Raw genomic sequence first — 17,088 nt, 5'->3', positions numbered from 1 at the left:
CAGTGAATATCATATTTATTTTTGTGCTGTTTTTTAGCACTACTTTTCACTTCAATGTCTTTTCAGACTGCTTCATGTTTTATGTAGCCTCTAATTGGTGGCCCAAATAAAAGATACGGTTATATTTTGGCTCTGGGTTTACTATATCTTCTTCTTAAAAGCGAGAATTTTTATTAAATTTGAGTTATGGATGTGTTTGGAGTCCCCAATCAAGTTAGGGACACCCTGTGCGAGTTGCTGTAGATACACACATAAGAAGAACCAATACCAGCACTTAAGAGCTTACCATCTAAAATCAGTAAGACAAAGGGCAGAGAGGAAGTATAGTTAGTTTACAGATTGGGAAATGGGATACAGAGAGATTAAGAGACAAACTTTCTCCTACATCCAAGCTCTACGTGGGACCAGACAAATGATGGGAAGGGAGTTGATCGATTCTGAGGTTTGTGGGAATGAAGAATCCCTGGAGCTTCTGCCACAGCTGCAGCAGGAACAAAGGGGAGTGCAAGATGAAGAGGCTGATGTGAATTGTGGGGAGCACAGAATTAACTGTTTGCTGCTGAAATGTGAAAAATCGATTTGGGGCTAGACACACACAAATAACTAGGGGGGCTGATGGGGCCAGAATGAATTGATGCAAGGTTAGGAGGTACATAATTCATTTATGGTGAGGTGCTAGGATACAAAATATGGGGTTATAAGGGCATACAATTAATTAATTGGAGTTTGGGTAGAAACCCTATGTACCATCAAGCAATACTTATGCAAATATGTTTATTTTTGTCATAAGATGTTCGCAGGTGTCGAATGGAGGCCTGATTGCACATAAGCCATAGGTTACTGGTTACGGGCTATGGAACACTATATCCAGAGGGGCACAAGGGTTCAGAAGAGTGAAATGATAATCAAGTAACATGTACCATCACAAATAATAACATAACATTTTCAATTAAAATGAAAATACTATTGTTTATAAAAAAAAGTTCCTTAATCTCGCAAATGTTTTAATTTGAGAAGTGTTATTTGAGGCAGATGTATGGAAAGCTTACCTACCTTCTAAAACAAGGGTATTTGTGTATGTAATTATTGTAGATAATTATTCAGGAAAGAAAATCTTAAGTCTGTAAAGCCCAGGTAAACTATTTGTGGTTCCTGTTGAGAATAGAAATACTAATTCTTAAACTAGAATTAACCTTAGGGCTTCGCTAATTTTTTTTAAAGCAGGTCATTAGTTAGCTTATTAGAGAGATATTTAGCCACAGCAAGAACTACATTGTCAAGCAACGCAGAATTAAAAAGACACTGCCGATATTATAGTGAGTAGATAAACAGGCATAGGTTTCTCTAGGTTTTTCAGCTAGGATCGAAGAAAATCCCATAGCCTCTGACATACTTCTACATTCATGCCTAATCTCATTAACATCTTTCTGATTTCATCCTACAGCAACCTACTTCCTCTATATGGCCCGAGAAAGCAACCTGAGATTTGAAAGAACAATGTAATACTTGAAGTCCAGTGAAGTTTCACCAAAAAAAATTTTCCACTAGCAAAATGAAAATTGCACAGATTACATTGAACATGAAGGGGTATTAAGTTCAGGAAGTAACTGAATTTAAGTTGGAGGGTTAGTGTGTTGAACATTCCCCATTGTAATGAATCTCCATAAATGGGTTCTTATATTAAATTAGGACAATTTTCCTTTAAATGACCTTTCCTACAGAATCTATATAGTGCATCAAGAAAATAGTTTGGTCCAACCTTAGAACCCATTGGGATCAGACCTGAGAGTTAGAGAACTGAAAAACAAGGTGGCAGGGCCGGCTCCAGGTTTTCTGCTGCCCCAAGTGGCGGGGGAAAAAAAAAAGCCAAGCGGCGGCACTTTGGCGGCAGTGCAATTGCGCTGCTACATTCTTTGGCGGCAGCTCAAATCAGGACTGAGGGACCCGCCGCCGAATTCCTGCTGAAGACACAGATGTGTCGCCTCAATAGCGGACGGAGTGCCACCTCTTTGTATTGGCCGCCCCAAGCACCTGCTTCCATAGCTGGTGCCTGGAGCTGGCCCTGGAAGGTGGATAAGGTATATCTTTTATTGGACCAACTTCTGTTGGTGAAAGAGACAAGCTTTCAAGCTTGTTTCTCTCACCAACAGATGTTGGCCCAATAAAAGATATTACCTCACCCATCTTTTCTTTCTAATATCCTGGGACCAACATGTCTATAACTACACTGCAACTGGAGAATTGGAAAGAGCAGAACAATCTGTATCCTTTGTAACTAAGTCCTTCTAACGTAAACTAACAGACTCCTTATCTGAACCTGATTTCTTGTGAGCCCTACTGAAAAAATGCTCCTTGAGATTGGAGGTATTTTAAATCTTATAATATAATCCAGCAATTCAATTATTAACGTCTATCACCACAGTATCTGAGCACCTGCAAAGCATTTAAAAATAAATCTCTTTCTTCCTAGCTTGTATGAGAAAGAGCTTGATTACTTTATAGTTTGTGGGACTTCCTGTTTGTTTACGTGTGGGGGTCAGCGTATTGTGTGTGTCAAATTTATCAAGGAAAAGCTAAATTGGAGATGTGAATTCTTTAACTACTAAGAAAGAGGTTTGTTTCATGGCCATTTTATATCTTGTAGGAGTGAGTTCCATAGTATAAATCCAACTCCTATAGAAGTGCTTTCCCCATACTCAATAGTTTCCCCCCTATTGGCTGACATTTTCATTGGTACACTGGACCACAGCTGGTCATGATCATGAAGGAACAATCCATGAAGTTCTTTGAATATCAGGATGTGATGATATGGGGCATTTGTCCAATACAGAACTTACAAATTCTGGTTAATGTTAGGAAATTGCTGAACATGGACTGCCTCAGTAGATACAGAACCCATCATTTACTGACAGGGGCTGTAGAACGTATCTTCTGGATCAGGTACAATGGTTGTCATTAGATCTTAAATGGTTGCCTAATCAGGTGGTAACACCTTGGAACAATGGGTAGGCTGAAGCTAGCTAGTTCCTCCACTCTCTCTGCAGAGAGAGGGAGTGGAAAATCCCCAGCAGGAGAACAAAGGATTCATAAGACATTGTTTGTAGGATACATAAACTCAACAAACTCACAGAGCAAGACAGGGGAAGTTTTGCAAAGGAGAGAGGGACACGCTTTCATGGCAGAGTTGTCCTGTCTAACTTGCCAAGGGCAAAAGAAAGCTAGCTGACACAGAGAGGAAGAGATACTCGATGATTCTGAAGGAAAGCCATGAACTGCAGTTGGAGGATCCTGGACACCCCAGAGGACTCTGCCCAAGCTCAAAGAACTCTCCAGAGTGGGGAGGAAACTGAGACAGTGAAACCACATAGATGTGTTTATTTTTTGTCTAGACCCGTGTATCTCTTGCATTAAGTAAAGCATAATGGTGTTTAGAATCCTGTGCAAAGCCAGTTTGTGTGTCTGTTCACTTCCACTGTCACATACCCCTCAAGAGCTGAACTGTAAACCCACAGCACCCAGACAGCTGGAGTTTTGGAAGGGGTGTCCTTAAGCTATGGGAGAATCAGAGGTCAGCATTAGTCTCTGGGGGGGTCTCAGTTCTCAGAAGAGGGTGCTAGACAGAGGACCTACACCTGAACAGTGTGCCTAGATTCCCCAACCAGGGGCACTGTTTGGACTCTGTTCAGATTCAGGAGGGTTAAAGAGCAGGACCCAAATGCAGCAGCCTGGTGAGCATCCAATCACAGGGAGCTCTACCAGGGCTTTGTGTCTGTGTGTCTGATGTAGGCCATAGACCCTGAACTGGAAACTGCATTCAATGGGAACAGGCTTGTCTTGGTAACAGATGAGTTGCTGTGTTTTGCATCAGCTGGATTTTTTTTCCAGAGTGTATGTCTTAATTCCTAGATATACCATGTTAAAATAGTCAAGTCCAGAGGATGCATAGGACATCATGGCCTGATATTATGCCTGGGTTAGGATGAAGTTCAATCATTTGACCAGTTGCAAACAGGAGTGGATTTTTTTTATCATGATTGCTATTTGAGCATCTGATAGAAAGGACTCCAAAAGCACACTATGGTTGTGGACTGACAGTCGAAGGCAAACATTACAGAGGAGGCAAGTTCTTTGAAGTTTTTCTGTCTTTATATCAGTATCAGTATCTTAGTCTTGCCTGGGATCAGCTTTAACCAGCTACTCTTCATCCAGCAGCTGATTTGGGGGTAAGCAGTAAGAGAGCTAGGGGATGGGTTATTATGGCTGACATAAAGCAGACATAAAACTCGCTGTCATATTGCTTCAATTAGTGTTGTCTCACCAGTTTCCCCAATAGCTATACATACACATTGCAAATCTGGCAGGGGGATTGTGACAATTGGGGCTCCACAGGAGGCGAGAGGGTTGGAACTGGAGAACAGTCCTCCATAATGCCCCTTGCAGTTTAATCAGAAAGGGACCTGACTATTTCAGGGCATTTCCATTCACCTCTGCAGTTTATTTGATGATCAATGGTATCAAATGCCAAGGAGAGGTCAAGCAGGACACATATGAATGTACTTCCTTTGTCTTCAGATAAGAGGAGTCATCAACCACAGTAAGAAGTGCTATCTCAATGCTGTGCCCTCACCCTAATGAGAGGATCCAGTGTACTTGCAGCTCCGAGGTGGTACTGGAGACTCTTTTTGCTGGTTTCTCAGCTTGCTTGATGGGGGGGGGGGGGGCGCGGGGGAAGCTTCCACCACTTTCAGCTCATCCAACACCTCTTACCGGGTTCTCTTCTTGGAAGACCTAATCCCCAGCCACTACCTTCCTGATTCTCCCAAGATCTATGCAGATTATTCTCTGTTCTCGTTAAACAACATTTAAATTTGCACTCAGGGTGGGGTAGTATGATTTTTAAAACTATTTAAGAACAATTATTTTAACTATTGCATTAATAAATGAAAATTTTATAAAAATTTTTGGGACACAAAGAAATAATTCTTCCAAAATGTTTTAATTCTTCTATTACCAGTTCTTACACAAGGAGTTCACATTATATAAAAATCAGGCTGCACAACATTTCTGTCACGTCAGTCTTGCTCAAGACCTGGAGCATTGTGCAAGTTGACAAGAAAAGACTTGATGCTTTTGACAGCAGGTGTTCAGGAAGAATGTGCAATATCAAGTGGCAGTACTTTGTGAAGAGCAGTGAACAGGGCAGGAACATTTTACATGGTTATTAACAAAATGTAATAATAAAAGCAAGGAAACAGATGGCTTGATCTCCCAGCGAGATGTAACACAACTCAAACAGTGAGAATGTTTATTTCAAAAGAGTCAGCAGGGAAAACAACAAAAGGATGGAGCAGAAAACACCTAAAAAACCCTACATGTAACTTATCCTTAACATTGCTCTTATATACCTGGTAGGTACAATAGAGACAGGAACATATCATTATTTTGATATAATTTTTTTCTTCAGCACTGTTTTGAGTTGTACTCTGCTGCAATCAGGATTCTTAAACTGAGGAGTAAGAAAATTCCTCAGGATATTAATTGCCCCACCACTGCATCTGTGTTCCCAGGGCTCCATTCATTACAGTTACAGGAGACCATAAACATGGCAGCCAGTTCTGAGATGTGAAGAAGATAAGAATCCTGATTTAGTACCTCACAAACTCCATCATTCTCACTTACTCCACAGTGTCTAATTTCTTGAAATGAGCAGATGGAATGGACATATTAGGGCATCCTATCCAGTTCCCTGCCAGTACAGGATTGGTCACTAAAGTACATTTCCAAGTGTTTTGCTTAGACTAGTTTTAAATATCTCAAGAACTGGGGCTTCAATCACATTCTTTGGCAGACAGCTCTCCACGTAGTTAATTTGCAGCTGTAGAACCTGTAGGTGTCCACGGTCTTTTAGCTACTTTAAACAATGTAATCAGCTAGTTGATAAAAACAACAACAACAGCGTGACACACATCTGAAGCCAAGCTCTACCTTGCCTCCACTTGTGACTAGTCTAACCCCTGTAAATAGTGGACCAGATTGTGAACTCTATAACTTCATTACAAATCTGAGACTATTCCTCTGAAGTGAATGCAGCTGTTCCACATTTACACCATGGTAACTGAGTTCAGAATCTAGCCATAGGTGCTGCCTAGCCACAGAATCTAGCCACAGGTGCAGGAGGGTGCTGCCACACCCTCTGGCTTGAAGGAAATAACAACCCAAATACATGGTTTCTGCCTTCAGCACCCCCACTATAAAAACTGTTTCAGAACCAATGAATCTATCTTATTCTAAGTAGCCTTAGTCTACTTAAAGACCATGAACAAGTGTTCATGAATGTACAGCTATCTGAACCTGCATCGTGCAGGTGCACATTTGAACAAGTGCAATTCTGCATGAACAGAAATAGAGACCAGTGGCTGAAAATCCAGCTCAATATTACTTGATGATTCTCTTTGGATCAACCAATAGATTTATGAGGATTTATTAATAGCCAGAGGCTTAAGTATACATTTCTCAGGGGGGAGTCTAACATCTTGTATCTAAGACTGAAATTATGCAATAACTTGAGCTCAGTATTTTTAATTTTTTTCACCTTAATAAGTTCGAAAAAACCCAGATCCTGAGAGTATATGAAGACTAATTTCACACAGTCTCTAACTTAGTGTGTGTGTTTCAGATGTTGTCTCTGCTTATACAGCATTAGGTATTATTTATCCTGAGAAAGGATGGCAGAATCTGCTGCAAGGAGAAGCAGGAGGTCAATGTTAATTTCTGCATACCTCCTGCATCTCTGCTTGCAAAACAGACACTTGCATACACAGATTTTTAGATTAATTAACCATAATGGGACTATTATAAAGCAATGGAACATAATAATATTAATGAATAATAATAGTTTATACATCTGTATCAACTTTTATTCCAAGTTCTGTACGGTATATGATTCTTACGCTTCCAGGTCCTACTGTGTGTTCCTTGTACACCCAAAACTCCCACGGAAGTAATTGGGAAGCTAATAAATGAAGCCCTATTATCTTTTGAGGATAGGTAAATATCCTACAAGTTATGGGCATGATGCAAGAATTACTGAGAGAAATTCCATGGCCTGCATGGCACAGTAGTCAGACATAGTGACCATAATGGTCTCTTCTGGCCTTAACATCTGTGGACATCCACGTTACAGATGAATAAACAGATGAAGAAATTCAGGGCTGGTCTACACTACGGGGAGGGATCAATCTAAGTTAACGCAACTTCAGCTACATGAATAACATAACTGAAGTCGACGTACTTAGATCCAACTACTGCAGTGTTTTCGATGCGGTGTGTCGATGGGAGACGCTCGCCCATCAATTCCCCTTGTGCTTCTCATTGAGATGAAGTACCAGAGTCGACTCTAGAGCGATCGGCGGTCGATTTATCGCGTCTATACTCAACACAATAAATCGACCCCTGCTGGATCGATTGCTGCCCGTTGATCCGGCTGGTGGTGTAGACAAGCCCTATGCCTCCACACCACAGGATGAGCTCACAATCACTAATTCCTCCTCAAAGTAAGATGAGAGCAGGGGAGAAGAAGTCACTTTTCAGGGTACAGCTAACTCTCTCTCACCTGTGCCTGGCCAAGGTTGTGGAGGGGAACAGACTCGTGGTTCTGATCACTCTCTTCATCTTAGTTTGTGATGGAAGTTTCAGATATGCAGCCCTAGTTCAGCCACACTCAGAGTAGGAGGTGAAGGTGTCTTTACTTCCCACTACTTTCCTGCATATAGCCACATATGGTCTAGTACAACCTAGTCCTTTGTGACTTGCTAGGCTGCACAGTCAGCTTTTGACAGAGAACAGGAATCCTGACTCCTAGTCCTCTGCTTTAATTGTTAGATAGCACTTCCTCCTTGATTTGTAGTAAAATGATTTTCAGTAAAGTTAAAATTAATTAAAAAAACACAAATCTATCAGCTAATAAACAACATAACACACTTTCTTTATTGCCTGTTCACTTAAGCAACTCCTCAATACTCCTAACTAAGAAGTGCTAAACCTCAGGAATGTTAGCTACTCCCCCCCCCACACACACTCATTTTGGGGTGGGGGTTTTAATAAAAGAACCCCTTTAGAAAAGATAACAATTATATGTAATGGAACCTGGAACCAGACTCTCTTGGCAATTAATCACCCAGGAGCCGTTGCAATCCTGCAGGCTGTTTCTGACAGATTCTGAGTGCTTTACAGGAATCACTGGGATAAGATGTGCCTGGGCTGGCTTCTCACAGGGAAGCACATACCCTGCTCATGTATAAAGGGCTTTTTGGTTTTCTTTTCGTTTTTAAGTTTTATATCTCTAGACAGAGACTGACACACACATATGCATGCATGCATGCATGCATGCGTGTCATATAAAATTATTTCTTTACATACATGGAACAAATGCAGAACTTATTTATTGACCCAGAGGTGAAAAAAGCCTTCTCTTCTCAGCAAAGTAGAGCTATCCATCACTTAACAGAGATACTTCCTGTTTTCAAGCAGTTGGGAAGGCATGACTTCCAATCTAAATACTTGGCTTGGCAAGCTATAGCTATGTTGATAGATGCTTTTATAACCACTTCATTCCACCTGAAGTTTCAGTATAAAAGTAGAGAGAGGGTCCCCCCCCCCTTCTGAGGGAGTAGAAAGAAAGGGAGAAGGAAAAGGAAGGAAAATACCACAGCTTAACAGCTGGATGACAGAGGTTAGCATAGCTCTGACAGATGTTACTGTATAACCTCAAAATGACATGTTAGAGAGAAGGAAAAAAAACCTGTTCCTTGTAGGAAAAGAAAGAGAATATTGAACTCCAGCCAAAATATTACAAGTCTCTTCAAAAGCTTTTGAAAGCTATAATAAAAATCTACCACATAATACAGTATTTTTCATACATATCCTATGCTTTTGGATTACCATTGCCTCAAGTGATTCAATTACCAGCACTGGATAAGATTCTTTTCAGAAAAGCAGTCATCCTCACATGACAAAGTACATAGCAGGTCAGTTATGACTGTGCCTGCTTAATAACACCTTCAGAAGAAGCTCTGCTAAGTAAATGTGCTTTAAGCTCTTCTCAAGATCTAAATATTTTAGGGCATGACAAACAGCAGTGAAAATGGTTTTCATGAAAGGAAGACATATTTGAAAACCCACATGATATGTTTTATATAACTTTTAGTTGTATCAATTTCTGTATTGCTTATACATAGTTACTTCTGTGAGTATCCTATAACAAAAATTCTGCAGAGCTTACCTGGCCTGTGACCAAACTTTACAGACCTGGCTATCAAATCACAGCTACGTGAAATGTTCATAGAACACAACGGACATGTTCATCCTCATCAGAAATAGCTTGTTGAAGAAGGGTAAAGAAGTAATATCATAGGACTGGTTTCCAGAAGCAGTGTAGACTTAAATAGTAAGTTTCAGTAATACGGGGCAAAATTCAATAAAAGTGAATCTGTTTTTAAAGAGCTCTTTTCTTAATCAAGGGATCTGAAAGAACATTATAAAGTAAAGATACTGTTAGTGGAGTAACTGCAGGCTAATGGAATAGTCAGGCACATGGACAGAGTAAGCCCACAGCCCGGGCAATTAAAAATATTTATAATGGAAGAGGAGGGCTGTTCAGGACACCCAGGTGATCCCTTCCTCTTGTCCAAAAAAAGTCATGGGACTTTTATCTAATTGTTCGGGTACCAGACATGGGAAAATCTTGATTTAAATCTCTTATCCTCTAAAGGTGCAACCTTTCCCCAGAACCAGTACAAATGGGAATAATCACAAGACATGGTGTAGGCTTTTAACCCATTATTTCTTGGCCCATACGTACAAAGAGTACAAATGAACCCACTCTCACAGATGATACTCTTCACCTGACCATCTAGCTAGTATTAGTGTAACATAAGAAAGAGGAAAAAAATAGGAGGAGGAATGGTAGAAAGGAAACCCTTTATTATCCACAAAAGATTGTGTTTTCTTAGGAGCATTATTTGTTATAGAAGTGGAAGCCATGCTACACATGCTTTTAAACATGGCCATACAGTTAAGGAGCCTTGTTTTGGCCAGTGTGTCTGCCTTCCGGCCTTCAAGGAAAGAATCAGCCAGACTTGTTGATGAGGAAGTCCATTGACATAAGTGTGCAGGTGACATGGTGCCAAAGATTGAAAATGTGTGGTTAGTACAAAAGAAGTGCAAGCTCAGCCATAAAATCCCGATAGTTAAATGCCAGGATACTAATATACTCAAGACATAGCCTAATTAAGAACAGTGGTGGACTGGCTAAGTCACGCACTAAGATGCTATGCTACAAGAACAGGCCAAGGCAGACCTCCCTTTCACCACTGTAGGCAGAAAATCACTGATTTCCTTCATCTAGCTGCAGGAAGACTGCATAGTGGTTTCTTCCCTAATATAGGCAGAAACTCACTTTAAGAGCTGGTCCCAGGGGCTTCTGGGTGGTGCTGAGTGCAGGTAAGTTATAATGTCTGGGGTTGTGGCTGCTGGGTGCAAGTAAATGGTTTGCTTGGACTCTGGGATTCAAATGTATCCTTGTTAGCAGCTGGTCCAGGATCAGTGCTTTTACAAGTATTGTAAGCATTTTACAGATCTGACAAAATATTTCTAGACCCTAGTAAGGCATGATATATTGGACCTTAAAAAAAATAAATAAAAAAAAATGGAGCCACCAGAATTGGAATCCTTCCTGCGCCATTATATATCACTTAGGGCGTGAACAAGGCTATGCCATCCTATCTATCTGGGCTGCTCTTTGCATGTCCTCCATGTTGCTAAGTCCCACAAGTTTTCCCTTTCTAAATACTGTTTGATGGAATGATCCTTTCAGTCAGTCCCTTTTACATGTCCCTACAGCTGCCTACTGGCATGCTTGCCAGAACAGACATTCTGGTTTCATTCTTAACACATCCCAGATATTTCCATCTTCTTTTCTGGATAACTTCGGAGATAAAGAGTTGTTGAAATCACTGACAAATCTCAGTGTTTGTTATAAATTGAATATCTAACATTTTCCTGAGGTATTTGCTTTAGAAGGCACTTAGATGTCTGTTGATAACTTTGGTAGACTTCCAACTTCCAACTTTCACATCCATATGTTAAGGTAGAAATAATATTTGAGCTGAAGATTCATAGTTTGGACATTAAGCTGGCAAATGCAGCTGCCACCTTGCCAATTTGTGACATTATTTCCTTTGGGGTATCCCCATTGGCTTGCATGTTACTGCCAATATATGTGAACTGACTTACCTCTTTTATTCTTTTGCTTTCTAACATAATGCTTGAGTTGGAAATTCCTGGGGTTCTTCATAGACTTGTTTTTTCATAAATGATTACTAACTGAGTCTTTTTTGCTGGACAGACTTTTGGTTTTGCTTTCATGTTAGTTGAGCTGTCTCTGAGAAGAGCTACATCATCAGCAAAATCTAAACATTCTAGCACGCGTTTAAACCATGTGCTGCCTGTGTTGTCTTTCTACACTATTCCCATAATAAAGTCAACGGCAGCACCAACCAGGAAAGGTGAGAATGCATCCCTGCTTGACACCTGTGTCTATGGTAAACCATTCCCTCAAGTCTTCATTTACTTACCTGTGCATGCTGCACCTTAATATAAAGCCTGGATGTTGGTAATTATTTCTGTTGGCATACCATAGCACTTCAAGATATTCCAGAGTGAATTGCAATGGAGGCTGTCAAATGCTTTCTTATGAAGTTTATGATAAGTGGGTTTTGCCATTCAGTGCTCTCTTCAATGATTATTTTTAGGATTCAAATCTGGTCAACATATAATCTTGTGTGTCAAAATCCAGCCTGCTCTTCCCTTAGCTTTGCCTCAACTATTTCCTTTATCCTGCTTAAGATAACACTGCAGAAGACTAATCACTGAAAGGAGTGTAACACCTTTTCTGTTACTGCAGTTGCTTCAATAACTTTTCTTTGGTATTTCTCAATTGCTCTGGAGGCTTTTTCTGGTTCCACATTTTGTTGAAAAGTTAGATGATTTTATTAATGGTCTTCTCATCACAAGCTTTCAACATTTCCCCCATGACTTGGTCTTCACCTGCAGCTTTCCCAGGTTTTCAGTTTTTATTGCATCTTTCACTTTTTTGACTGTGCTTTGAGATGTTATGATGTCTAGTTCTGGGTGTTTAATTTATTTATCAAAAGTCAACAGTTTGTTTGTGGGTTTGGTCTGTTTAGCTGGTGAAGGGTGAGTGCTCCTTGAATGTCCAACTGCACCATGGTTTGGATTGAGTCCTTTCCCTGCTCCTTTCCCCCTTGCTGAGGGCAGGGAGAAACAAAATAAAGAAAGGAAAAAGGAAGGAAGGGTCTCAGACTCTTCAGCAGTCTACCTGTCATCACCTCTCTGGGCCCCAGCTTGTCTGTAGGCTTTTTATTGTCCTGATCAGGTTAGACTCCTTCCTTACACCACCACAACCTCCCTTTTGGTAACACCTGGACTGTACGTGGTCCAGGCAGTTTTAGGGGTAGCTGGAGCAGCCACTGTCTCCCTCTTTGTTATCTATCTAGCCCTGTAATCAGCTATTTCTGAGGCACAGCAATCTTCCCTAGTTATCACCCCTTCTTGTGGCAGGCCTTTTTAAACTTCTTCCCTCCAGGCAGAGCAAGTATTGCAGGTGCATCTAGTTAGTGCTGGCCAAGCCCAAAAAAAGCTCGTTAGCTTCCTCCTTAATAGGGTAAGGGTGTGGCCCCTCACACACTTCTTGAAAGAGCTCTATCACTCTTTTTGTTTTCTTTCTGTTGTTAAGGTTTTGTTTATCCTTAACAGGCCCTCCAGCTGGTATAAGCTTGTGGAGTTCATGAAGTGTTTTACTATTACTTCTTTCAGCAGCTGCTTCAGCTTCTTTGGTGATGTTATCCACGTATTTCCTCTTGCCTCTTCTTGCAACGCTTTTTAGTGCTTTGTCCTTCATTTTATACAGACTTTTCACTGTTTTTTTCCAGGAGGTGTTTTTGAGGAGTTTATATTTGCTTTGGCTCTTCTTTCAACAGTTTGGTGTGTTCTTACTTACCCAGACTTTATGTATGCTCTCCTGGAAACCAACTACAGTTATTGCAGTATCCATGACACTATGACACAAAAAGGACCATAATATGTCAATGATGATGTCTTGTGGTGGATCTGTCTTGTAAGAACCTGAAATCTGTTCTTTAGTTCAATTTGAAACTGCTGCTGCAATATCTCTTCTGTTAGCCTTTTGCTATCCATTTTCTTTGTGCTTTTTTTGGGGAGGAGGGGATCGGGTTGTTTTTCTTAAGTTTGATCTTTAGTGTAGCCACAAATAAACTGGTGTCACTTACTTTATATGTTTTAAACATGTTTTGTTATTGAATGCTAATTATGCAAAACTTCAATAGCTTCAAAACCAGAGAGATGTTAATATAATCATTTATATGGAACTTTCTCCAAGCTAAGTCTGAGAGACTATTTATGTCCTATTCTGCTATTCATGTCACAAACAGTTTCCAATTCCCAGTTCACAAAGAGCTACAATGGATCTGTTAAATGTAGTAAACACAAGACTTCATCACCCTCTCCCTCCGCCCCTGCTCAGTGTTTTTCCAACTTAATCTCACTGGGGACTTGCTGCTCCTTTGAAAAGTGGATGCAGGAAATACTTACAATGTCCACAGAAGCATGGGTCTTAAACAACTTCTCAGACTTTAGCTAGATATTATCCTGAAAAGGTATTAAGTGACTTGCATGTGAGGCAATATGCACTAGAACAGGGGTCTCAAAGTCAAATGACCATGAGGGCCACATGCGGACTAGTGCATTGGCCCGAGGGCTGCATCACTGACACACATCCCTTGCTGCCTCTGGCCCCGCCCCCACTCCACTCCTTCCATTAGGCCCCGCCTCTTCCCACCCCTTCCCTGCCCCCCCACCCCAACGCTGCCCCAGGAGGTGTGGCAAGGGCTCAGGGCAGGGAGTTGGGATGCAGGAGGGGTTCAGGGTGCAAGCTCCAGCCCAGCGTCGCTTAGCTAGAGCAGCTCCGGGGTGGCAACGGCGCGCACTGGGGCCAGGGCAGGCTCCTTGCCTGCCTGTCTGCTCTGGCCCCCGACCCCGTACTGCTCCGTTCCAGGAAGCAGCTGGAACCGTGTCCCTGCAGCCCCTGGGGGAGGGGCTCAGGGTTCCCTACGTCTGCTGCTCTTGCCACTCCTCTAGGTACCTCCCACAAAACTCCCATTGGCCGCGGTTCCCTGTTCCCGGCCAATGGGAGCCGCAGGGGGCGGTGCCTGGAAGGAGGCAATGCAGGAGCCCTCTGCCTCCTCCCCCCTCCCTCACGGACCGAAGGGACGTGCTGCCAGCTGCTTCAGAGAGTGGCGCGGGGCTCGCAGCGCCACAGGGGGCAATCCCAGAGGTAGGCAGAGGGGCGGGGAGCTTGGCAGGCCACACACAAGAGCCCCACAGGCCATGTGTTTGAGACCCCTGCACAGAAGATATACCATGGGTTCTAATACTTGGTCTGACAGGGACTTGCTGTATAGTTTTGAACAAGTGGCTCAACTTTACTATGCACATTACTCCACCTGTAAAATGGAGTTCTTACGTTTCTATGGAAATACTGTGAAGGCTGCAGCAGGGGCTCTGCAGCTGTCAGCCACTGACATAGGGGCTGGAATCCCTCCCCACTGCTGGCGTGGCTCAAGCTCTCAGTCCCTCGTCCCAACCCACATGGGGCTCGGGCTTCAGTCCTCCTCCTGTCAGGCTCCTCCCCCATTATTTTTAGTAAAAGTCACACAAAGGTTGCAGGCTTCTGTGAATATCTGTTTATTGCCCACAACCTGTCCGTGACTTCTACTAAAAATAACCGTGACAAAATCTTAACCTTTCCCATCAAACACATTCAGGATCCATCAGAGATACGGTCATCGCTCAGGACTACTTTGATGGTAAAAATCAGAGTTCCAGTATTCTTTTTGGTGATGGAAAAACTTTCTCCTCCGTAGCAATGATACCTGAACCCAGGGATGAGAATTTCTGGCAGGGTGTCAAAGAACTCAGCACCTTTCATGATGTGTTCTGGAGTCCAGAACCATTGGAGGCCTGGTGACTGCTCTACATACTTCCTTAAGGGATTCTGTGGAGATGTACCAGCTATCTAGATAAGAATTCACACACATCGAGTTCTGATAAAAGGCTGCTGCAATCACAAGTGTAATCTTTGTGAAGGTACTCTGTGTGGATTCTAGACCAAGTAAGAGTGTCTAGTGATAGCAAGGTAAGTGAGAGCCACGAATCTGAAGGAACGATCAAAATATGCAAGTCACCTTTGCCAATGGCAACTACAACCGAAGACATCATGTACTGAGTGAGCCATCTTTGTTTCGGTTAAGCCTGGGACCCCCAGATTTTTAAATAACCACAAAATACCTTGAATAAACCTCCTCATCCCCAACTGATGGCCTTGATGTCTACTAGATGATAGAGTGTGAATAGGACATTATGTTTCTTGAGAGGGTGAGATAGAAGGGGAGAGAAAGAACCAGATGAGATGGGGCGGGGGGGGGGGGGAAGGGGAAGAAGGATTCTATGACCATGGAAAGGACCCAGGAATCTGAGGTTCTCTCTGGCTTGGTCTGGGAATACTGAGATCCTCCACAAGACCCCTCACTCAAATGAAGAAAATGAACAGTCTTCCTAACTGACAGGGTGGTTAAGCACAGGAAAAAATTACCTAAGGACATTTTGCAATCTCCATCATTGGAGGTTTTTAAGAATAGGTTAGCGAAATACCTGTCAGGGATGGTCTAGATAATACTTAGTCCTGCGTCAATGCAGGGGACTGGACTAGATGACCTACTGAGGTCCCGTCCAGTCCTACATTTCTGATTCTTTTATTGAGTTTTCTCTGGCTTTGAAAAGATTTGGCTTTTGCTTCTGACATATGAAAAGAACAAGCAATGTACTGCTGGAACTTGGGCTGGTAAAGACACTATTTTACAAGATTTCCAGGCAATGAGACTAATTCAGTTGTGGAACAGTTTTCTGGATTAAGTGGTAGAAACCCCATTGCTTAAAAACTGAAAACTAAACTGGACAACACACTAGAAATTGTACTTTAAGGAACATTTCTGCATATGCAGAGTGACTGATTAGAAGACCAAAAGCAATTAAGAAGTCAACGTTTTCCAACAGTTACCATGAAAAGATATCTAAAATTCTACAATTCTTTTCTATAGTAAATCCAGGAAATACCCTCTGTATCATATTACTCTATGACTTTATAAAGGAAATTATTACAGTTTTTTTTCTGCCTGTAATTTACATGATAATATGACCATGTATATTGATAGTGAATAGAAAGATTCTTTAAAAAAAGAGAAGTTCCCATAAAAAGGGAAGACAACTAAAATATGTTTGGATATGTTATAGTCCAAACAGCGTTCTGGATTAATGTCAGATTTTAAGGAATTTCTACTTAAGATAAGTCAAAACTCAGTTTTGAATATTCCCCTTCAAGCTTCCACTGCATACATACTCTACTGAAATATCAGTCCTTATGCTTTGCCAGTCAAAGCTTTGGGAAAAACTCTTGTACAAAACACAAGTTTCAACACACAGCCTTTAAATATTTAATTCTTAAAATCAAATTACAAAATGACCATTATCCTAGCAAAAAAAAAGAAACAGAATTCATCTAACTACTTTAATCCCCACAGATGGGTACTAGGATCAGTGCTGAAGAACTCCTCTGCAGTAATATTCTCCTGCATCTGCAATACTGAGATCTCAGGTTTTGATATTCATTCCCAGCAGACCTGCACACAATTAAGTATAAACAGTATTAGAGTGCCACAATTCAGATTGTTTCAGATTTTCTGGAAGATTTATTATCCAACTTGACAGCCACTGGACACTTTGAGGGCTCAGAAATTCCTGAGATAAAGAAACTCAGAACTGATTTCCGCCTCCCCCCCGAAGTCATAGTTTTTTCTTCTCTCTCTGAGCATAGGAAATACATTCAGTAAGCTCTCCAAGTCCCTGCACACAATGTATAGCCTTCTCCTGTCACAC

The 17,088-nt window shown here is 41.6% G+C and overlaps 1 protein-coding gene across 8 annotated transcripts in view; it reads right to left on the bottom strand.

The window, feature by feature from the left end:
• Positions 1 to 17,088, bottom strand: part of SPATA5 (spermatogenesis associated 5) — a 310,210-nt gene that overhangs the window by 62,040 nt on the left and 231,082 nt on the right. Inside the window, exon 15 of one of the 8 annotated variants that reach the window (XM_039541990.1) lies at positions 16,733 to 16,832. The exons of the other annotated variants lie outside the window; for them this stretch is intronic. Within the exon in view, the coding sequence (XP_039397924.1) occupies positions 16,818 to 16,832 (15 nt within the window). The 3' untranslated portion in view covers positions 16,733 to 16,817. Of the gene's footprint in view, positions 1 to 16,732; positions 16,833 to 17,088 lie in introns of those variants that run through there. 8 annotated transcript variants of the gene reach the window in all.

Source organism: Mauremys reevesii, linkage group 5, assembly GCF_016161935.1.
Source record: "Mauremys reevesii isolate NIE-2019 linkage group 5, ASM1616193v1, whole genome shotgun sequence".
Taxonomy (NCBI): domain Eukaryota; kingdom Metazoa; phylum Chordata; order Testudines; family Geoemydidae; genus Mauremys; species Mauremys reevesii.
This window is presented reverse-complemented; position numbering and strand designations above follow the sequence as displayed.